At 35.9% G+C, this 25,634-nt stretch overlaps 1 protein-coding gene and 1 non-coding gene across 2 annotated transcripts in view; one reads left to right on the top strand and one right to left on the bottom strand.

Moving 5' to 3' along the window:
* The window catches only part of LOC121230505 (serine/arginine-rich splicing factor 7-like), a 58,812-nt gene extending 33,524 nt beyond the window's left edge, over nt 1–25,288 (top strand). The window contains exon 2 of the mRNA XM_041115397.1: nt 25,155–25,288. Coding sequence (XP_040971331.1) covers nt 25,155–25,288 — 134 coding nt within the window. The remainder of the gene's footprint in view (nt 1–25,154) is intronic.
* Nucleotides 21,964–22,070, bottom strand: LOC121231714 (small nucleolar RNA R71). The gene has a single exon (XR_005929769.1). It is a non-coding gene; the product is annotated as a small nucleolar RNA R71 (small nucleolar RNA).
* Nucleotides 25,289–25,634: the final 346 nt, after the last annotated feature.

Below are 25,634 nucleotides of genomic sequence, written 5' to 3'. Positions count from 1 at the left end.
AAAAAGTCTCATTGGTGACTCTTGAATTTTTGGATTATGCATTGAGGTAGATTCAAATTGGAATTAATTTTCAAAGAAACTATGAAAGAGAAATTGAAACATAGAAAAGTTAAAGCAAGTGATGCGAAAGTGTTTCATTCCTTCTCATTAATGCAGAGAGCTCAAAATGAAACGTCGACATCATGGTCAAGTTAACTGATTAGTTGATGAGTACTTCAATAACTGGTGGCCAAATGAAAGGAGGAGTATAATTGATCTCTCATCTATTGTGAAATATTATTGGTGTAGTTTAAAAGGTCATGAGGGTTTCCAATGTTCAATTAAATATCCAACTAGCAAAGAAAGTAAGTATGACTTTCTACCTTTTGTTGGCTCTTACTCTAGTGGAAAAGAGATTTGTGATGACAAACTTTGTGAACCAAAAAAACATGATAGTGAGAATTTTTTCCTCAAATCCATGAAGTTAGATGAGATAGAAACATCATGTTCTCCTACTGAGATGTATTGTACTAAATTGAATATTCATAATGCTTGTGAGGGGGATATGGAAAGTGAGGAAGAATCATGTTAAAAGACTGAGACAAAAGAGACCTTTAGTGATAAAAGTTTATTTGATGAATTTGGTAAGTGAAATCCATATGAAGTAACATTGGAGAGTTCTCAAATGGAAAAACAAAAGAAAAATCAAGAAAATACCCATACAAAGTGAATAATGATTATGTTTTAACTAACTCTAACTCAAATTTGTTTAGTGATATTTCTTTGTTACATGATTTCAAGGTTCTATTGACGAACTCCCAATTATATTACTCTACCACCAATAGACAATTTTACTTGTGGGAAAGAGCTAAAAATTTGAGGATGAATCTTCTTGAGGAATGGGGAAATGCTATGAGTCTCAAGGCCCAATTTCAGGCCCATGGATGTGATGGGCTCACACTACCTCAAGGCCCAACAGCTAAGTCAAAGGTCAAGCAAATCAAACAAATATTTGATCAAATCCAGTATATGAGGATGAATCTTTCTAAGAAAACAAGGAATGATACATGTATGGAATGGGTGAATTGTATTAAGTTCAATTCAACCAAGTTGTCAATTTTTAAGCTAAAAATATTAGTCAGATTGCAACAAATTTTTGGATAGGATCTAGACATTTATGGATTAAAATCTCCTCATAGAGTTCGAAGATTTATCTCTTAGATTTAAAATGCACTTTGAATCACTCGATTTTGATTTTGAAAACTAAAGTTATGATCGTTTTTGTGAAGATTGCACGCTAGAATTTCTGGATGGGATTATTACGAAAATTACGAGTTCTGGGCTTTTAATTCAAGTTTAAATCATATTGGGTTCAAGTTTTAGGATTAATTTTTATTATATATGATCCTAATATTTTATTTATCAACTTTTTTTATTTTATTACTTTTTATTCCAAATTTCTTATAATTATTTAGTATTTTAAGTTATTTAGGAGTTTTATATCAATAAGAAAGTTTAGTTTAAAATTACTTCTTGTAGGTTAATTAGAGTTCTAGTATACTTAAGGGTTTTATTTAGATTTATTTAGATAGCCTATATAAATGTTTTTACATTGTACACAAAGGGACCAATTGATTATTATTCAACTTCTCTTTTGAGTTAATAAATTCACTTTGAGTTTTTATTTTCAAGAATTTTTCTTGATTTTTCTTTTAGAAGAGTTTTAATAATCTTTTCAGATTGTGGGGATCATCTTCAAGCTTTTTCTTGCCAAGTGTCTTTCTTGGAGGGGAAATTAGAGCCGCTTGAAAGGGGTTGTGGATTCTTTTTGTTTCCAAGGCTCCTTAAGACTTCTACATACCACGTTCTATCTTTTTCATCTATCTTTTTTATTATTCTATTTTATTTACCTTAGTTATTTATTTTAATTGTTTCATTTATTTTTTCATCTCATATTGATTCTTTTGCATTTCAGGTTGTGTCAAAATCCAAGCTTCTTTCCAAACGTCTAGAGCCCTATGTAATAGCCTATTTTTAGTCAAACCGAAACAGTGGTTTTGGGACCACAAATCTGAGGTCAAAATGATTATTTTATTATTATTTTAATGTTTACAGCATGATAATATGATTGTGTGAAAATTTCGTTAAGAACTTTTATCGTTTGAGTGCTTAATTTGATAAAAAGGACTAAATCGCGTAAAGTGTAAAACTGGAATTCTATTAGCTAAAGGTATCTAATAGCCATGGAACCTTAAATTAGAGGTCCTTATGTAGTAATTAACCCATTAATTAGGTAGTCGATGATATTGTCTTGGCATTATGGAAAATTTGATTAAGTTTTAAGGTTAATTAAGTAAATTAGACATTAAGGTTAATTAAAAAAACAAAAATGATCATCTTCTTCCACTATCTTCTTACAACCAAAAATAGCATGAGAAGAATCCATATCTAGGGTTCTTCATTTGGCCATTCCCATTTCTTCCAATTAGGTATGATTTTTGTCTCGTTTTTAATGATTTATATGTTTTCGAGATCGTTGCAGCTTAGTCTAGCTAGCCTAGGGACTATTTTGCAAAACTGTTAAAGGTTTAGGGTTTTACCATTGATGAATGTATGCTTATTTTGATGTTCGATGATAGAAAAAGTATGTTGTTAAATAAACGACATTTCTAAAGTAATTTTTGACAAAATTGTCATTTAGGGATTTGATTGAGAAATATTGAAATTTTGTGGTTAAATTGTGAAATAAATAAAAAATATGGGCTGCTAGGGACTTAATTGAAATTCAGCTAGCACGGGTATAGATTGAATTGCATGAATTTATATTTTTATAAGATAAGGACTAAATTGTAAAAATGTTGAAATATTAGGGGCAAAAGTGTAAAGTTGCCTTAATGTGTATTTTGGACTAAATTGAATAGAATGATGATTGAATAAGTTAATTTTGATTACATTTAGATCAAGAAAAGCGAAATTTGGATTTAGATCGAGGAAAAACAAGGTTTTGGATGAGTAAATATGTTTGTTGTTTTAACGGCCGAGGTAAGTTTGTATGTAATAAGCATTGTATTAATTGTGTTTGAAATGATTTAATAATGCATAAATTGAGAATACGAACTTGCGAATATATTCGATGACATTTCAAAAAACGTGAAATCCCGATTGAACGTTAAGAATAGATTAGGATACAAATGATATGTCATTAGGTGTTATCTGATTGGGTGCTGGTCCGTACGTCCTACTAGTGGCTGAGTTATTCGGCATGTGTTGTGGATTCCCATCAGCTTGTGTGAGCAACACCGTGTAGCTTCGTGATGATCGTCAGCTTGTGTGAGCAAACTCGTTAATAGCTAGAGAGTGAGCATTATATGTGATATGAGATCGAGATAGCTTCGGCTATATATTTGGCACTTAAGGTGTGAGATTCCCAAGTATCCAATAGTATTCCAAATGATTTAACGGGTATATCAAAGATATGAAATGGTAAGAAATAGATACGTATCAGTACAGGTATGTACGAAAACTATATAAGCATTAAATTTGTGAAAGATATGAGTTCATGGTTAAATATGTAATTGAATATATGTTAAAATTATATGATTAATTGTTTAGTAGTATGATATGTTCATATTCTTGATTGGTAAATGAATGGTGAGTTTTGGTTACCATTTCATACGAGCTTACCAAGCTTTATAGCTTACATTGTTTATTTTTCCATGTTTTATAGTAAAATCGAAGCTAGCTCGAATTTGGAAATTGTCGAAGACCTCATTATACTATCAAGCTATCACTTTGGTACTTTTGACTCTATGGTTTTGGTTATATGGCATGTATAGGAGCTTTGGTCATTTTGGTATATAGTTTGGTAATGAATTTAGCCATTTGAGTTGGCTAGTAAATTTTAAGTGGTTGGTTATGTATATATTTAGCCAAGTGATTTGGCTTATTGGTTGATTTAGTTGTATATATATATATGTGTAAATGGCCTTTATTATGCATATGGTAATTCCAATGTAAATGCTTGTGATGAATAGTAGTTTGTAAATTGGTAATTTGTATATCACATGGTAGATATTAAAGAATTGGTATGCTTATGAGTTTAGGCAAAATGATGCAAAATTAGAAGTGTCCACATTGATGATTTGTGAAAGTGAGGTTTGGTATGAAATTGAATGGTATTTGTATGCCTTGTATATGTAGGTATTGAATGGCATGAATTAAATTTATTTGAGATTGGATGAATGCCTATTTATGTTATGTTTGGTGCCATTTGGTTTGGTTTGGTGTATGCAAATTTGGGTGGCAAGATGGCTTGGTAAATAGCCTATTTTTGTCTACACGAGCAGAGACATGAGTGTGTGTCTTAACCATGTGTGACACATAGTTAGGTTACATGACCATGTTTCCCCTGTTGTTGAATTAGAAATCAATTCAGTATGCTCCACACAGCCCAGCACAAGGGCATATGACTTGGCTATGTGGCATAAGTCAGTATGCCCTACAGGTTTGGCACGGCCTAGCACACAGCCTGGAACACGGACGTGTGTGGCCATTTTGAAGGGAACACGGGCTGGTCACATGGGCGTGTGGTTGGCCGTGTGACCCAAGTCAGAGAGTTAGACAGGGTTAGAAATGGGCTAGGACACGACCATCTGATCCCATTTCGAATGTCCACACGGCCTGTGACACAGGCATGTCTTTGGCCTTGTCAGACAGATGGCCAGGCCACACGGGCGTGTGTCTCCTGTATTTTGTAAAATTTTCTAAGTTTTCTAAAAATTTCATAAGTTATCAATTTAGTCCTAAACCATCCCGAATGCATGTTTAGGTCCTCGTAGGCTCGTATTAGGGATAATGTGAATGATTTTGAATAATGTTTATTTGAATTTTAAAAATGTATGTTTAATTATATAATAGGTTCGGTAATGCTTCGTAACCCTATTCCGGTGTTGAATACGGGTGAGTGGTGTTACATTTATTTGTATCAGAGTTACGGTTTAGTCAATTATAGGACTAACGTAACGTATGTGAGAGTTTAGCTATACATGCCATATATAACCTGTGATAGTGTCATATCTCCTGGAAATTTTAGATCATGTTTTTATATAGTAAATGGATCCCAATCGAGCTATGGCTGATGATGTTGAGAGTAATGCGCCAGCCTCCATTCATGGAGCAGCGCAATCTGAGTCGAGACCCATATCGTGTAGTCAATGAGGAGTGGCCAAGGAAGCCTTCTTCTAGATGATGAATGAGTGATTTACGAAGTTTGTTCAAACAAATCCGGCTGCTCAGCATTCTCCACCCCAATCTAATCCCCAATCGGTTCTCGTAGCTCCTCAAGGTTTGGAACCTTTACGATTGAATAAGCCGCCTGTTGATAAAATCTAAAAATACAAGGTTAAAGAATTCAGAGCTACTGTTGATGACGATCCTGAGAGAGCCAAGTTTTGGCTTGAGAGTACTATTAGAGTATTTGACGAACTATCCTGCACACCAGCTGATTGTGTAATATGTGTCTTATCACTTCTTAGAAACACAATCTATCAATGGTGGAATACTTTAGTATTTGTAGTACCGACAGAATGAATCACTTGGGAATTCTTTCAAGCTGAATTTAGAAAGAAATACATCAACCAATGGTTTATTAATCAAAAGCGAAAAGAGAATCTGGAGCTGAAACAGGGTCGAATGTCTGTAACTAAGTACGAGAGAAAGTTTGTAAGATTTAGTAAGTATGCTCGAGAATGTGTTTCAATTGAGACAATTATGTGTAAATGATTTGAAGATGGATTGAACAAAGATATCAGATTGGTAATTGGGATTCTAAAGTTGAAAGAATTTGTGGTGCTAGTTGACAGAGCTTGTAAAGCCGGAGAACTTGGAAAAGAAAAGAGAAAAGTTGATTTTAAGGCTAGAGATTCGAGAAAAAGATCGATGAATAAACCCTATCAATCTTCGTAAAAGAAATCACAGGATTCGTATACTCGTTCAAATGCTTCGGTGGGGTATCCAAATAGAGATTGTGGAAAGCAATACTCTAGTCCTAAAACTCAGGTTACTTTAGTGTCGAGTGCGGGTAGTGTGAGAAATAATAAACTCGAGTGTCAATAGAGTGGGTGACGAAATTTTGGAGACTGCTGGATGAATAATAAAGCTTGTTTCAAATGTGGTTCGTTAGATCACTTTATTCGAGATTGTCTTGAATTAGCCGAGAAAGATAAATTTCAAAATGCAAGATCGAGTAACACAACTCCTAGAGGGAGACCTCCTAGAAATGTAGGAAATGGACCAGTAGTAACGGAACAATAAAGGACTCTACTATGAGATTTGAGGCTAAAGCGTCGGCCAGAGCTTACACTATTCACGATCACGAAGATACGTCGTCACTAGATGTTATCATCGGTACATTTTCTCTCTATGACACTAATGTAATTGCCTTGATTGATCCTGGATCGACTCATTCATATTTTTGTATGAACTTAGTGTCTAGTAAGAGTTTTCCTATTAAGTCTACTGAGTTTGTGATTAAAGTATCGCACCCCTTAGGCAAGTATGTCCTAGTTGATAAACTTTGCAAGAATTGTCTTTCGATGACATGGGGTTACTGTTTTTTTGGAAAATTTGATGCTTTTACCATTTGATGAATTTGATATGATTTTGGGTATGGATTGGTTGACTCTGCATGATGCTGTTGTGAACTGTAGATGAAAGATTATTGAATTGAAATGCTAGAATAATGAAATCCTTCGAATTGAATCAGATGAGTCGAGTGGGTTACCTGTGTAACACCCCTCGCCCGTATCCCTCACCGGAACAGGGTTCGAGGTGTTACCCGACTTAAACTCAGTCAATCACACAAAAACCGTGCTGAAAAATTTCAATCAATTTAAAACTTTTCTTTTCACATGCAATCTATCCCATATATGAGCTTACGAGGTCCAAAACATTAAAACCCTATACATGCCATAGACTCGAAATACTAGGATCTACTTACACCGATAACGTGAGCTCGACAGTGTGATAATATCTCCGGCGAACTCCAACCCAAGCAGGTAACTAAAGTCAACAATCTATAAAACAGAGAAATGTAACAACGGAGTAAGTTTTCATAAGCTTAGTAAGTCTTAAGCACTGCAAACAAATAAATGCAATTATACTTCAATTATTTAATTTCTTAAAAGGCCAAATTCTAGGGATATTGCCATCTGGCCGAATATACACAAGCACATATGCACGTTCAGCATTCTTATCACACTTAATCTAAATTCATATAACATATTTAAATCAAATACCCTCACATACTTTCACACCCTGACCAGGTGTATCATGATCATAGGTATAGTTTTAACATTTATTCACGTACATATCACATTACTCACTTATGATTCACTTCAAATCAAACTCACATCTGAGTACATACTGCGTACCTGGCCCACTTTACGTATTAAATGTATTCATTTGACAATCTAGCACGAGGTACCTTAGTCATAGGCTTTTCTCAAATCACCGGCATTTCGCCTACTAGGCTCGAGGCCCGATATCATTTCACCGGCTTTATAGCCTACTAGGCTCGAAAGCCCGAATAGTATCTTACCGACATTATAGTCTGCTAAGCTCAAAGGCCCGAATAATCAAATCAACAAGTTCCATATAACATATTTATATCAATTGAGTACTAACATCATTCGAACGTATATAATTATACATCTCAAACACTTTTCTTTCATCTCATTTTCACACTTAACATTTGATAGCTTATGGATAACATTTCACTCACATTCATTTCAAACTTATCATTCGATTAAAAAAGCACATTGCATATTTACCAACATGTTATACTTGCCATTAGGCCATATAAGCATGATACAATACACTATCATTTCATCTTTAACATTCGGCTAAACCTTTATCTTACAAGGAACACTGAATTCACATAACATATCATTTCATCGGCATTACGCCTGCTAGGCACGAAGGCCCGAATAAACATCACCGGCACGAAGCCTGCTAGGCACGAAGGCCTGAATACACATCACCGGCACGAAGCCTGCTAGGCACGGAGGCCTGAATACACATCATCGGCACGAAGCCTGCTAGGCACGAAGGCCCGAATACACATCACCGGCACGAAGCCTGCTAGGCACGAAGGCCCGAATACACTCACCGGCACGAAGCCTGCTAGGCACGAAGGCCCAAATACACATCACCGGCACGAAGGCCCGAATACACATCACCGGGACGAAGCCTGCTAGGCACGAAGGCCCGAATACACATCACCAGCACGAAGCCTGCTAGGTACGAAGGCCCGAATATAATTACCAGCATTAGGCCTGCGGGGTTTATCCCCGATATAATACCAGCACGAAGCCTGCGGGATTTAACCCGGATATTTTACCAGCACGAAGCCTGCGGGTCTTTAAGCCCGGATACACATCAAATATCATGCATATTTAATCATATATTAACACATCTCATTCAACATATCACATTTCCATTTCACCATTCAAACTTAACCCATAGTGACCATTCGACTATAAGTCATATGCATAAATTATTTATCGCGCAACTTAGTTCAAGTAGAACCAAAAGGTTACGATTCATCTAATATATACATATTGCTTACTGATTCGCACACAACCTTTCAAATTAGCAATTATAAGATGGTTCCACACATAGCCTCCTTATCGATAATTTACGATGGTTTTACACTTACTCACATATATGTCATAGGCATTTTTACCTATGCTTCTCAATTCACATTCATGATTCAATTCCAATCGATTTAACATGCCTAAGTACATATCGCATACCTGAATAATTTACTTTACGGAACGAATCCACATATCGTATTAGCCCATAGTCTTATAGCACCACACTTTTAATGGTTTACCTCATCGAAGTTCACATTTAATCACTTTAGTGCCAAGCCATATTTGGCTACCACAAAGGACTAATAATAATAATTTTATACACATCATGGTTTCCTTTAAGTATTTAATAATCACAAATCGTGATATCTCCACCAGCACATATACGACATAGTTTATTCATTGTAACACTCATTTACTGCATCAAATTTCCAAATCCAATTCAACTTAAGCATAATAGTCATAATCAGCTTATAGCCTTAAATCATTACATATTCGGCACATTAACTAAATAAAATTTACATTCCCTTTACCATATTAATTTGACTCTTGGGCATATAAAAAGGAATCAAGCTTAAATACTTAAGAACTTACCTCGAATGTTGCCTAACGATTACAACGGCTATTCGATTACTTTCTCTTTTCTCTTATCCGAATTTTCCCCTCTATGCTCTTGAGCTTAAAATTTAAAGATTTTAAACTAGTCATTATTCGACTATTCAAGCATCACTTTCAAAATATAATATATATATATTCAAATTTCACACCTACTGATCATAGTAAGCTTAAAAGAAATCAATAAGCAACTCATTAACAAATTTTTGTCAATGTTTACCACATAATCATAATTTCACTGCAAGCTGTCTTCCTGAACAACAGTCACTAAATCATTTATAACTAGAGGTACGAAACTCCAAATCAAGTGCCGTTAATTTTATCTGAAAATAGACCCATATATATTTTATCCATAAAATTTTCAGGATTTTTGGTTTGTCCAATCAATACCAGAGTTTTCTTAAAGTTTCCCTTATTTCACTGCTTGACTAATTTGACCACTCTTCACTACGAATCAAATTTCTCATTGTACAGAATTCAAAATATGTTCTTGTTTATTTCATTTGAAACTAGACTAATCAAGGAGTCTAAGAATATAAACTTCATCTTATAAAAATTTTTGTACAATTTATAATGATTTTATAAATACAGAACAGAGGATCTAGAAGTTATTCTGATCCTGTCCCACATCACTTCAAATATCTCATCATCGGAAATTCTTTTGCTTACATGGTTTTTTTATAAGCAACTAGACTCATTAAGGTTTAATTACATAATTTATTCAGCTTCTAACTCATCTCCCAAAATTTATGGTGATTTTACAAAATCATGTTACTGCTGCTGTCCCAATCAGATTTATTACCAATTCACTCTTTCACACATACCTTGCATGCATGTTATTTAAACATGCATATCACAAATCAATCATCACATACCTATAAATTCACTTAAGCATAATCTTCCTTTCATCATTTTAAAGCACAACATTACTCAATATTATCCAAGTTCACATTCGGCCATAATACACACAACATGTTAGCCGATTCCCCCCCTTAGCATCTAAGGCACATGCATTCTCATTTGCTTGGCTCAACTTCATCTATTCTCCATTTTTTATCAAAAGAACATGAAACAACAACCATTTCTCTCATTTCCATTCATGACTGAATGCTCACAACACAACCAAAAATCAAAAATATGCTTCATGGGTTAAGGTAGAAACAAGAAAAACCCATGAACATCAAAATAGAAGCAAAGCACCATGAACTCACCTTGGATTTTCTTCCCCAAGTGACTGAACATTCAAGAACTCTTTTCCTCTCCTTTCTCTTCTATTTTCGGCTACCATGAACAAGGATGGACAAACTTTTCCCTTCCATCATTTTGTTATTTTTAGTCTTTATTTTATGACATAAAATGACACATATCAATTAGTACCATAACTTCATGTCTTAAATTATTATTATCTAATGCACATGTTGCTTCCCACCAACATCATGGCCGGCCACTACACATAAAATGGGGAGTTTGACATGCAAATCCTCCCATTTTACACTACAAATTATTTGCCCACTACAATTTGGCCTATAGCAATTTCAGAAATTTTCACATAGGTCCTATTTCATAATTTTACTCTCAAATGACAAAATCAAAGCATGAAATTTTCACACATGCACTTTCACATATAATAAACACAGAGTACAACATTTAATTATTTCTGTGACTCAGTTTTGTGATCCCGAAGCCACTTTCCGACTAGGGCCAAATTAGGGCTGCCACAACCTGTTGCGATATCGTCGATGTTAGCTCAAAAATATGTGAGAAAAGGTTGTGATACTTACCTTGCGTATGTACTGGATAAAAAAGTGTCTGAATCAAATATTGAATCAGTACTAGTGGTCTGTGAGTATCTAGATGTGTTTCCAGAAGAGTTGCCTAGGTTGCCACCGATTAGAGAAGTTGAATTTGCTTTTGAATTAGTGACAGGAACATCATCATTATCGATAGCTCCGTACAGAATGGCTCTGACAGAATTGAAAGCTCAATTACAAGAATTAATAGATAGAGGTTTTGCACGACCTAGTTTTTTGCCATGGGGTGCACCAGTGTTGTTCATAAAGAAGAAAGATGGATCAATGAGACTGTGTATTGATTATCGTCAGCTCAACAAGGTTACGATAAAGAACAAGTATCCATTGCCACGAATTGATGATTTGTTTGATTAGTTGAAAGGAGCAACAGTTTTTTCGAAGATTGATTTGAGATCTGGTTATTATCAATTACGAATTAAAGATTCAGATGTTCCGAAGACTGTGTTTAGAATAAGGTACGAGCATTATGAATTTCTTGTTATGCCTTTTGGATTAACCAATGCTTCTGCAGTTTTTGTGGATTTGATAAATCGTATCTTTACACCGTATTTAGACAGATTTGTTGTTGTATTCATTGATGACATTCTGATCTATTCCCGGGATGAGTCTGAGCATGTTAAACATTTGAGGATTGTATTACAAACATTGATAGACAAGCAACTGTTCACTAAATTTAGCAAATGGTAGTTTTGGCTTCGAGAGGTTGGATTTTTGGGACATATTATTTTAGCAAAAGGTATCTAAGTTTATCCGAACAATATTTTTGCAGCTGGTGACTAGAAACCACCAAGAAAAGTATTTGAAGTTTGAAGCTTTCTGGGATTAGATTGCTATTATTGGCATTTTGTAAAAGGATTCTCGATGATTGCTGCACCGATGACTCATTTGCTACAGAAAGATGTGAAGTTCGAGTGGTCTAAGAAATGTCAACAGAGTTTTGAACAGTTGAAAGCATTGTTAATTGAAGCACTAGTACTAGTTCAACCTGAGTTGGATAAAGAGTTTATGCTTTTCAGCGAAACGTCATTGAATAGTCTGGGTTGTGTGTTGATGCAACAGGGAAAAGTGATAGCCTATGCTTCCAGACAGTTGAAACCACATGAAAAGAATTATCCGACGCACGATTTAGAGTTGGCCGCTAGTTTTCTCATTAAAAATTTGGTGACATAATCTATTTGGTGGGAAGAGTCATATATTTACCGATCATAAGAGTTTAAAGTATTTAATGACTCAAAAAGATTTGAATTTGCAACAATGAAGATGGCTCGAGTTGCTAAAAGATTATGACTTAGTGATTAATTACCATTCGGGGAAAGCAAATGTACTCGCGGATGCTTTGAGTAGAAAATATTTATTTACGTTGTGAGTGATGAATACACAGTTAACCTTTTCTATTGATGGTTCAATTTTAGCTAAGTTAAAAGCTAAACTGTTATTTCTTTAGCAAATTTGTGAAGCTCAAAAGTGTGATAATGAATTGCAAGCTAAAAGAGTACAATTCGAGTCGACTACTGATTCAAACTATCAGATTAGATCTGATGATTGTTTGATGTTTTGAAATAGAATTTGTGTACCAAAGAATTTTGAGCTTATTCAAAAAATTCTACACGAAGCACAGAGTGGATGTTTATCTGTTCACCCGGGAAGTACTAAAATGTATAATGATTTGAAACAGTGGTATTGGTGGTTGGGCATGAAACGAGACATTTCAAAGTTTGTGTCGAGATGTTTAGTTTGTCAATAAGTTAAACCCGAACATCACGTGCTTTCGGGGCTACCACAGTCTGTGATGATACCAGAGTGGAAATGGGATAGAGTTACGATGGATTTCGTATCAAGATTACCCCTGTAACACCCTCACCCGTATTCAATATTCAACACCAAAATAGGGTTACGGAGCATTACCGAACTTATCACACATTAAACTTACATTCAATATACAATTTAAACAAATCATATACATTTCAATCATAAACAATCATATTGTCCCTAATATGAGCATACGAGTCCCTAAACATACATTGGGAGTGGTTCAGGACTAAATCGATAACTTTGGAAACTTTTTGAACACTTAGAAATTTTTCTCAAAAATAGGGCAAACACGCCCGTGTGGCCCCACTATGTGTCTCACATGGCCAATATACACGCCCATGTCACAGGCCGTGTGGACATTCAAAATGGAAACACATGGCCGTGTCCCAGCCCGTGTTCGACCCCGTGTAACTCTCTGACTTGGGTCACATGGCCAACACACACGCCCGTGTGCCCTAAAAATGGCCATACACGCCCATTCGCAAGGCCGTGTGCTAGGCCATGCCAAACTTGTAGGATATACTGACTTATGCCACACTATAACAGCCCATTTTCCAGTGAAATTAGAACAATGGTTTTGTGACCACAATCCTACCCAAAAATATAATTTATTTTTATTTTATTATTTGGTCTGTAATATGGTAGGTATGTCGTGTGGAAATTTTGATATGAAAATTTTATCGATTAAGTGTTTAATTATGAGAATGACTAAATCGCATAAAATGCGAAAGTTGAATTCTAGTAAAGAAATTTTACTGTTTAAATGTTTAATTCGGTAAAACTGACTAAATCGCGTAACGCGTAAAAGTTGAATTCTATTGTTAAAGTTTAATTGCTATTAATTATTAATATGGAAGTACTTATGAGGTAATTAGTCCATTTATAATGTAAGTATACTTTCATGGACATTGTTTTAATGATGTTTAAACTATATTAACAAGGTTATATTGGTAATTTAGTTAATTAAGTTATTATTAATAATAACAAAATAAATTTTTTAGTTAATGTAACAACCCGATTTAGACCCTAATCGAAATGGTGGTTTCAGGACCACGAATTTGTGTCAAAAAAATATTTTAAAATTATTTTATGTGTTTATTATGTGTGAATTAATATCTGTGAAATTTTCATGATTTAATTTTGTCGTTTGAGTGCCCAATTAAATAAAAAGACTTAATCGCGTAAAATGCAAAACTTGTATGCTAAATGTTGAAGTTTCTAATTACTTTGTTCTTTTAATATGGGGTATTTATAATGCAATTATACCCTTAAATTGTTGTATGGACACATTCGGCCTTTAGTTAGTGGAATATGAAAATTTTAACTAAGGTTATTTTAGTAAATTAATAATATAAGTTAATATAATATAAAATATATCATAAAAAAAATATTAGTGTTCATACTTTCTATCCATTACCAAAATAACAAAATAAGAAGAAAAGAAAAGGAAGCTAGGGTTTGGCCTTGTTCAAGTTTAATTAAGGTATGTGTTTAGCTCGATTTTTTTATAATTTTTACGTTTTTGAGATTGTTGCTAAGTTATCTTCAAGACCCATGCTTGAATTTTTTATTTTGATAAATATTTTGAGTTATGTCATTGTTGAAAGCTTGTGATTTTTGTTGTTTGATGATGAAATATGAAAGATATGTTTTGGGTTAACATGTTTTGTATTGGAGTTTTTGATGATTTTGAGTAATTAGGACTAAAATGAAAAACTAATAAATTGAGGGACTAAAATGTGAAAGAAATGAGATATATGGACTTGTATGGACACTAGGAACATTCGGCCAAACATAGGTATATTGAAATTTTGCATATTTTGTGTTTTGTACAATAGGGACTAAATTGTAAAAAAGTGTAAAATGTCAGGGGCAAAATGGTAATTTTCCCATTTATGTGCTTTGGAATAAATTGAATGAAAATATGTTTGAATGAGTTTAATATATGTTTAGATAAAGAACCAAAGAAATCGGATTTGGATCGGGGGAAAACGAAAGTTGTCGATTAGTCGTCCCATTCCGTTTTACAATGTCCGAGGTAGGTTTATAAGCAAATAGACATACTTAATTTTAATTAAATGCAAATTATATATGCTGAAATGAAATATGTGAATTTATATTTACAATAGTCGAATATATACAAGCTTGGCTACTATATTTCTAAATTCGTTTCGACCTAGTTACGACGTCCGAAAACCTCTATTAACCTCAGGAATAGCTAGGATACATATGTCATGACATAGGATTCCAATATGTGATGTGCGAGTAAGACCATGGCATCAATATGTGACTCTGATATACGTGTGCGAGTAAGATCCTGTTTGGGACAGTGGTATCGATATGTGATTACATGTAAGACCACATCTGGGACTTTGGCATTGTACGATATATGTGATTATCCGAGTGTCCTATCCAATTCTGAATGGTTCATTGGGCAATGATAAGTACGATTGAATGTGTAAATTGAGCTAAAATGATCAGGTATGAATTAGTCTATTTCCTACTTGAAATAAGGTAAGTAAGTTATTTAATAATTGTTGTAAGTCTTGTATGAGGTAAAGGAAGAATGCATGTGAACATGGTAAGTATACTCGGCCTTATGAATAAATGATGTGAGTGTTATGGAATTTATTCTTGAATATGTGTATAAATGACCATGTATATTCCACCAAATAAGTAGTTTATGTACATGATGTTATATTATGGTTCTTGAGCTTGTGAATATGAGCATATGTATTTTTGGTTATATAATGACATCTTGGCTTTGAAAGTTGAAGGATAATTTGTTAGTTTAATTATATGATCGTTCGGCCAAGGTAGTATTTGTGTATGAAAATGTATTGTTAATGAAATTTGTAACTTTGAGACTAAATGTGGTAATGATAATATAATTTGGTTTATTTTAAGTGAGTTGATTATATTATTGAGATGTTTATTTGCTTATGACTTACTAAGCTATAAAATCTTACTCTATGTATGTGTTTGATTTTGTTTTATAGATTTGGGATCAAGTTATGAGCTCAGGGATCGTCAGCAAAGTTCATCACACTATCTACTGTTTCGGTATTTAATAAGTTGAACTTGAATTATGGCATGTATAGGCTGGAACATACTTTTGAAATGTTGAGTTTTGGTTATGTATAATATAAGCCATACGAAAATGGCCTAACTACCTTGTTTGAAATCAGTTATGTTTGATTATGGTTTGTGTTCATTTTGGTTATAATATTAGTTGGTATGGATGAATGATATTTGTGATATGTGTTTTTGTGCATTGAAGTTGATTGGTGAATTGGATGTGGTTTGAATGATTCGGTCATGATATACTTGTAGGCAAAAATTATAATTGTTATATCACTCTTGGCTAAAATGTTTCGGTTGTGACTTGTAATGATAGTAATAGTCTCATTTGGTTGACAAGTATATTTGGTTAAATAAGAAGAAGAGACAATGAATATAATTGATTATTAGTTCGGCACATACATATTTTTTTTCATGTAAATTGTGGTAGTTTATAATGTTAAGAGTTGTGTTAATATTTGGTCTTGGAATATGCTTACATTGAGAGTATATCCAAGGTATATGTGTTTATGAAGTTGTTTATGTGTCTTGGCTACATGACATATAATGGTTGTTAAATGAGCTAAGTATATCATATACTAGTTAGGTAATAATTAAGATACATGCAAGAGGTATATTCGGTGTTCCCTGATGGTTTGGAATAATGATATGTACATGATTTTTTCGTTATAGTAAAAGATATGTGCTAATTTAATCAGCTATGCTTTGTTAATTGAACTTATATATGTATAACTTATACTATGGTTGGTATATATGTATAACCAAATGATACTTGTCATTATGTTTCGGTTTGTTTTGGAAATATATATGCATATATTATGCTTATATGATTTGTAAAATAGATACAATTGATGAAGACAAATATTGAGTAGGTGCTAGGTATGTATTGTTAGTAAATGGTTAGTTAATAACTAACAAATATATATTTGATTGTGGATGTGCATTCGGTAAACTTTTTAACTTAAGTTGGAAAGATGGAGTTGGTATAAATTAAATTTTTAATTTTATCCCGGCATTTACTTATCATTAAAGAAATTAACCGTGATTTGTATATGCAATATGTTTTATATGTAATTAATTATATGCTCCACATGTACATAAGAATATGACTTTTGATAATATGAGAATGTTCGAAACTGTGCTTATGTTCAGTAATGCCTCGTGATCCTAGTCTAGCGATGGATACAGATTAGGAATGTTACATTTTATTGGTATCAGAGCTACGGTTTAGTCGATTCTAGGACTTACGTAGCGCGTATGAGTCTAGCTATACATGCCATATTATATATTGAGATCGTGTGATGACTTCTGACATTTGAAAATGTGTTTTCATATAGTAAATGGATCCTGACAGAGCTGTAGCTGATGATGTCTAGAGTGTAGCGCCTACTCCCACGCAAGGGATAGCGCCGGTTGATTCTCGATCGATTTCAAGTAACCAAGAGGGAGAGGCTAGACAAGCCTTTTACCAAATGATGAAAAACTGGTTTACTCAGTATATTCAGACTAACCCAGTTACACAACAACCTCTACCCCCAACTAATCCATCTTTTATGCTTGCTATGCCTCAAGTAAGTGACCAGTTGAGATTACATAAGCCACCTGTTGATAAAATCAGAAAACATGGGGCTGAAGAGTTCAAAGTTACTAATGATGATGATGCTGAACGAGTTGAATTTTGGCTTGATAATACTATCCGTGTGTTTGATGAGTTGTCCTGTACCCTATATGAATGTTTGAAATGTGCTATATCTTTGTTACGTGACACTACATATCACGGGTGGAATACTCTAGTATCGGTGGTTCCGAGAGAGCGGGTGACCTGGGAATTCTTTCAAACTGAGTTCCGTAAGAAATAAATCAGCCAGAAATTTATCGACCAGAAGCGTAAAGAATTTCTAGAGTTGAAATAGGGTCGGATGACCGTGACAGAGTATAAGCAGAAATTCGTGAGACTCAGTCGGCATGCCCGAGAGTGTGTTTCGACCGAAGCTATAATGTGTAAAAGATTTGAAGATAGGCTGAACAAAGACATTAAACTGTTAGTTGACATATTTGAGATAAAAGAGTTCGTAGTACTTATTGAACGAGCCTACAAAGCTGAAGAGCTCATGAAAGAGAAAAAAAAGCTGAGTTTGAAGCTAAAGATGCACGTAAGAGACCATCCGGTATGTAACACCCCAAACCCGGCCTAGACGCTACGGCCGAATCGGTGTGTCACATCTGAGTGTTTTGCAAAACCTTGTACTTGATGGTGGAAACCGTTTTTAAGTTAAACCCATCCAATTAAAAGCCGAAGAAGCTTCTTTAGTTGAAATCCTTAAAGATAGAAATGTAGGTTTTTATTTGAAATGCTATTATTTTGAAAATTCGATGTTCCTACTCTAGTAGTTTAGAATATGAAATCAAAAGCCCATTAAAAGTTAAAAACCCCCAAATGGCCTTATTACATAATTAAAACCCAAATATGAAAGCTTAAATAAATTGAGTTATTAACAACCAATCTGTGGACATGTGGCCACCACTGAGTCCCTCGTAGATCCAAATCTTCTAAAGCTGGGGATTACTCGCACAGTTAAAAGAAGGGTGAGTTTACGAAAACTTAGCCTGTAATCCCCTATCAATCAACAGTAACAGTGCATACAGTATTGGTCTGGGCCTGAGCCCTATTCAATAACAGTACAGTCTGGGCCTAAGCCCTATGCAGTAACAGTGTGGGCCTATGCCCAAAAATAGTATAATCACAATACACGTATGCAACCCAACCCAATCCATCCTGCTCACCACCTGTACCAACCAACTCACCATGTAAGGAATAAATCGACCCACGCAGCCAACACGCCAATTTTGTAGCGTAGCTGCTAATAGTAACATAGCAAAGCTGCTAATAGCGATAAACGTGGCGTAGCCACTAATATCAGAATACGTGGCAAAGTCACCAGAACAGTACTTCCTCCAAATCAGAATCCCAACCCCAATGTAGTATGTCATGTCATAATATTTTGTGTATGCAAGGTTTCATACTTAGATACGGTCATGCATTATCATACACTCATCAATTAACCTACCTTTAAGGTATAACAGTTATTTCCACCCATTAGCGGTAGAATAGTAATTTTTACCCCTCAGGAGTATTTTGGTCATTTTACCCTCTAGAGTCTCGGTACAAATAATCGACCTCTAAGAAGGTCCATAGTCGGCTCAAGCGACTTAAGTAACCTAACCAGACCTAACGGTGTAAATGGCCTAAGACCCATTATTCAGCCCAAATGGGCCCACAGGCTCATGTGGCCCACTTAGTCCAAATTTATCTACGAGTATGTGACCTACATAGCCCAATCTAAAATTTATCACTTACCGTAGATTTAATCTGTGTGAGGCACAGGAGCCCATTGGGTCCTCTCGACCCATTTCGGCGCAACGAAGCCGTTAATATCCTATACCATGCACATGACATGACAAGCCCAACTATTTCCCACCTATCAGTTAGATTTACACAAGCAAGCTCACAAGGCCCATTGGGTACATTTGGCCCATTGAGGCCCAGTACACGAGAACGCTTGTGGCAGCCTCTACAGTCTATCGCCCATGGTATGTGGGCTCGATTTACCCCACGAGAGGTCGCACGCTCGTGAGGCCTCAAATGCCGAAGTTTCAGCTTTTCAGCTTTTGCCGATTTCCAGAAAAAAGGGCTTGAATACACACCTATTTATGAGAATGCACCGAATTCCACGATCACCAACTTTGGCACATCCTACATTGAGTCTTAATCACTTTCCTTCTTACCAACTCATCTGGTTTGCACTATTTAAAGCCAGCTTCTCACCAATGCTCATGTTAGCTTCCTGATGTGGGATTACTTTCAACCATTAGGAAAATTCCTTATTAGTTTTTATGACCACTTTAACCACAGAGTTCCTGCCTGATAAACCGTAATTTATATATAGTTTTATCCCATGCTGAGCCATTTATGAATGGTTTCTCCTTAGATTTGATGAATTCGATGCTCCTAATCCTTTAATTTCATGTTTTATACTTAGATAAGCATAAGAGAGTAAAAAGAGCGAGAAACAGGCCGAAAATGAAAAAAATAGACCCACGTGGGAAATCAACACGGCCTGGACTTCCTCACACGGGCATGCCACACGGACGTGTCCATTTGGCAGGATTGAAGCATGACTTACATGGGTAGACTACACGCCCGTTCCTATTCAACAGCCTTGACCACTGGCTGGAGTAATCGCACACGGGCGTGTCACATGGGCATGTCCCTGCGGAGCCCAAGTATAGTCTTATTCAGAAAAGGCCAATTTTTAGGGATCTTAGGCATTCAAAAGCCTATTTAAACACCTGGGGAGGCACTTAAGAGGGGAACGCAGAGTAAGAATCAAGGAATTACTCAAGGAAAGTCGATTGATCCATCTCAGAAGCCGGATTCATCATCAAGATTGAAGATCTCTCTTTAAGTTCCTTCAGGAGTTTTGGGTTTTCTTATGTTTTGTTATCTTTATGCTTTTGAGATGATTTCTTTCATAAGTATGAACTAAACCCCCTAAATACATAAGGGGAATGAAACCTAAGACAGATCTTGTTATTATTATCTGAATTGTATGATAAATATTTGACTCGTTCTTAATTATGTGTTCTTAATTCTTGTTTTAATATTCCAGGATATTGATTCAAGTTAAGCTCTTATTTAGAGGAGGAATAGACCTTGTCTAAGAGTAAAATTGTCATAATTAAGCAGAGTTGATTGCGCGCCTAGAGATAGGGTGACAAGATTTTTTCGGATTAGGGTGAAACCTAATAAGGGAATCCATAGATTGAATTAATGCAATTCTAGGGTGTTAATTAGAAAGAGATTTCAATTATTCAACGTAGGGTTAGACGTTATTAGTCTCGATATAGATAAAAATATAACTTAGGAATTTCTACAGATCAAGTCAAATGAATAAATCGTCTGGTTCAGAGTCAACTAACAAGTGAAGTCTAGGTGGATTTTTCCTTAGGTATTGTCTTAATCAATCGAATTCCCACAAAAGTATTTTCCCAAAATTTTATTTTTGTGCATTCTTAGTTTAGTAATTAGTTTAGATAACCAAACCTTTTAATTTTTAGGCTAGATAATAACAAGGAAGTAAATACTAGTCCTCGTGGTTCCTTTGGGTTCGACAATCTGGTCTTGCTGAACTATACTACTGTTGGATAGGTACACTTGCCGTAATTGTGATAATAAGTTAGTCTCAAGAACGATTCATTCATAAATCTTTAAAACCTGTCACGAATATCACGTATCAAGTTTTTGGCGCAGTTGCCGGGCAACTAGGATATTAGGAACACTGGATTTTTATTACTTTAGCCATTTTACTTTTATTGCAATTAAAATTTTTATTTTATTTTCTAATTCTTCATTTATTCTCTTCTGACAGGTTTTTCTAGTTTATGACTAGAAGAAACCCGTCAGGACCATTATTGTTCGATAGTGAGATCGATTGCACAATTTGCAGAAACCGAAGAGAAATAAAGCGAAGGTTACGATACACAGAGGAAGAGCAAGAGGACAATACTTAAACCACAACCAAGGAGATGGCTAAAAACCAAGAAAATTCGCTACCTCCTGGGATTGCTGTTTATCAGAATCCTACTCCGCACACTATGTGTGATTATGCTAAACCTTCTTTAACAGGACCTGAATTGAGCATAGTTAGACCTGCTGTAGTTGCAAATACTTTTAAACTAAACCTAACACAATTCAAATGATATAGCAATTTGTTCAGTTTGATGGTTTGCAGGACGAAGATCCCAACGCTCACTAGGCGAACTTTTTGGAACTATGTGATACATTTAAAATTAATGGCATTTCTGATGACGCCATTCACCTTCAGTCATTCCCTTTTTCATTGAGAAACAAAGATAAACAGTGGTTGAATTCGTTACCACGAGGGTCAATCACTACTTGGGAACAAATGACTGAAAAGTTTTTATTAAAATATTTTCCGCCGGCTAAAACGGTTAAATTACGTAATGATATCTCTTCTTTTGGGTAGATGGATTTAGAAACACTCTACGATGCATGGGAGAGATACAAGGACCTCTTGAGAAGATGCCCTCACCATGTGTTTACCACTCTGGCTATAGGTTCAAACCTTTCATAATGGCCTAAATCCTTCGACTCAACGAATGGTTGACGCAGCCGTTGGCAGAACCATCAATAATAAGACACCTGAAAATGCTTATGAATTTATAGAAGAGATGTCACTGAATAATTATCAGTGGCAAGTCATGAGGACAAAGCCAACAAAAACAACCGGCGTTTATAACGTCGATTCGGTCACCATGCTCTTTAATCTGGTAGAACTCTTGAATAAGAAAATTGATGGTTTTCTTAGTTCTTCATAGGTTCACCCAGTAATGCAGTGCGAAGCAAGTGGAGGTGGATCAAGCAATTCAGAATACCCACCCTATGGCCACAACATGGAGAACGAGCAGTTAAATTACATTGTTAATAATCCTCGATCTCAAAATAATCCTTATAGTAATACTTACAATGCAGGTTGGAGGAACCACCCAAATTTCTCATGGGGAGGCCAAGGGAATCAAAGACCACCACCTCCAGCCTTCCAACAAACACCCTACCAACAAGAGAAAAAGCAGAACCTTGAGGAGATGTTAACAAAATTCATCTCGGTGTCAGAAACTCGTTTCCAAAATACCAAGACAGCCCTTAAGAATCAACAAGCATCAATCCAAAGGCTCGAAACTCAGATAGGCCAACTCGCCAACCTGATTTCTAAATAACCACAAGGTACCCTGCTGAGTAACATGGAATCTAACCCAAGGGAACAACTCAATGCGATTACCACTCATGACAAGGAAGGGTTAGTTGAGCCTGCACCAAAACCGATGCAAGGCATTATGGTAAGTCAAGATAAAGGTGAGGTAGACCATAATGACCAGAAACCGGTATGTAAAGAGTACAGACCACGTGTGCCATATCCAACCGTGACAAGGAAAGACCGCACAGAAGAACAACTAGGTAAATTTCTTAAATTATTAAAAAAATTACATATTAACTTATCGTTTATTGAAGCTCTCTCGCAGATGCCAAACGCAGTCAAATTTTTAAAGGAGCTTTTAACAAATAAACAAAAGTTGGATGAGGCATCGCATGTGGAGTTGAATGCAGTTTAATTAGCCATATTATAGAATAAGCTATCCAACAAATTGAGAGATCCAGGGAGTTTTACGATTCCTTGTTTAATTGGTAGTTTAGATGTTCATAATGCATTGGCTGACTTAGGGGCAAGCATTAATGTTATGCCTTATAAAATGTTTAAACAGCTAGGTCTTGGGAAACCCAAACAAACTAGGATGAGCATTCAATTGGCTGAAAAAACCATTAGATTTCCTAGGGGTATCATTGAATATGATCTTGTTAAGATCGATAAATTTATATACCTAGTAGACTTTGTTGTTCTAAACATGGAAGAGGATAATAACGCACCTTTAATTTTAGGACGACCCTTTTTAGCGATTGTTAGAACCATTAATGATGTTGGTACAAGTGAACTCACACTTCATGTGGGAGATGAAACAATCACCCTTCAAGCTCGTAATTCGAGTAACACATCAAGAATTGAAGGTGGTTGTATAAATCATTCTACTAGTTCTGATTATCTGGCGAAACCCTCTATGCAGGAAATAGTTTCGAAGAACACATATGAGCCGTGTTCAGAAAACAATAAAGGACCTATCTATGAAGAACGAAGGCTACAAATCGAAGAGCTAGATGAATGACGGACACAGAAATTGAGAACACTCGATAAACCGAAATCGAGCAAGGACAAGCTCAATACCTCACCAAATCAACTTAAGGTTGGAGACAAAGTACTACTAGATGCAGCAGATCCTCGCATTGCCACTTCTGAACCTAATGAAGAAATTCCACTTATAGTACTTAGTATTTTCCCATATGCTACAGTCGAGGTAATTCATCCCAAATTCAGCTTATTTAAGGTAAACAATACTCGTCTTAAACCTTATGTTGATAAAGTTGATAGTAGGGATGAGGAGTGTAAACTCCTCGCACCACCTTGACCATACAAAAGAGAGGTAAGTCCAGCTTAAGACTATAAATAAGCGCTTCTCGGGAGGCAACCCGAGCACTAATAGTAATGATTTATTTAAGTTCTAGTTTTTCACATCTAACCTGCTAACTTAATCTTGAAACACAGGGTTTTCCCATCCACATGACCAGGCACACGGGCGTGCCGTAGGCCGTGCTCACACCACAAGAGGAGACATGACCGTGTGAAAATAGGGAAAAAGTTTTCCCCAACACGGGATGCAATAAGTCACCATGGCCGTGGGTGAAATGCCAAAACAACACGGGCATGCGACATGCCCGTGCCTTGAAACCGTGGGCGAACCTGTCAATTTAGCACGGGCGTTTGACACGCCTGTGCCATCCACCCGTGGTCGACACTGTCAAAACAAACATGAGTGTGGACTTATGTACATGGATGTTGGAGAAGTGAACGAAGCAAGACACAGCCGTGTGCACCCATACGTCCAAGGAACATGGGCGTGGGCCAAATGTCAGACGCGCCCAAATTTAAAAATCGCGAAACACATGGGCAAAAATTAGGGTACACGGGCATGCCCCATGGCCGTGTGCCCCAAAATCTATATAAACCCCTCACTATTCATCATCTCCCTCCCCAAAAATCCCTAAGCCTAGCCGCTGCAACTCCCCACGCCTTACCTGCCACGCCTGTACGCCGCCTTTAACACTGTTTCCAACGACTCAAGCTTCTCCTTTTTTCCTTTTTTTACTCTTTTCTCTCTATTTTCTTTAATTATCTTGCCTATTTCATGATTTCTCTGATCCATTTGACTATCTTAAGTGAATATTAATAGTAGAATAGTAGAAATACTCATGCTTGTCATTGCCATTTTCATACTATATTCATTCATTTTTCTTGTTTCTATGGATTTTATGTTTACCCACATACATTTATGCATTAGATTTTCCCGTCGTATTATTCTCATAGTCCTATTTTAAATGACTTGATCTAATTGCTTTAGTTGTTTTAGTTTTATTCTCTTCATTTAGTACGCGAGTCTCATGAAATATTTCTAATTAGTTTTGTTTTTCCATGCTCTTTTTGGGACGTATTGGTTGAACTTTGACTTTTCAATGCAGGTATAATGTCATCCTCACGTGGTAAGAAGACCGATGTTCCCGCCTCGAAGAAAAGGAAAGGAGCAGCGTCATCCTTGAGTCCTACCATGGAGATTAGGCACCCGTTCCTCCAGGTTCCCTTAGGACCCAAGTAGGAATTATATTAGATATTACGGGCCCGACCCCTAGGTGTGGGCCACTGCATTGACTGGGTTGTACTGGAACAAATTCATTTGGCTGGCATGGTCCGACCCTCCTGACGACTGACCCGTGGGGGCTCTTCTTTGAGATCGTCGAGCTGACGTATCTCGAGTTCACATTGGAACTCTACTCAACGTTCCATCTTCAGACCATCATGACCAACTTCGACGATCTTGGAACGGTCCAGTTTCACCTTGGTGGTCTAGTACGCCAGTTCAGCGTACCCGAGTTCAGGATTGTACTAGGGCTATACACGGAGGAGTTCATGGATGACAATGAACTCGACACCCTCCACCATCA

Source organism: Gossypium hirsutum, chromosome A06, assembly GCF_007990345.1.
Source record: "Gossypium hirsutum isolate 1008001.06 chromosome A06, Gossypium_hirsutum_v2.1, whole genome shotgun sequence".
NCBI classification, from domain to species: domain Eukaryota; kingdom Viridiplantae; phylum Streptophyta; class Magnoliopsida; order Malvales; family Malvaceae; genus Gossypium; species Gossypium hirsutum.
The sequence above is the reverse complement of the archived record's forward strand: the minus strand, read 5'-3'. Positions and strand labels throughout refer to the sequence as shown.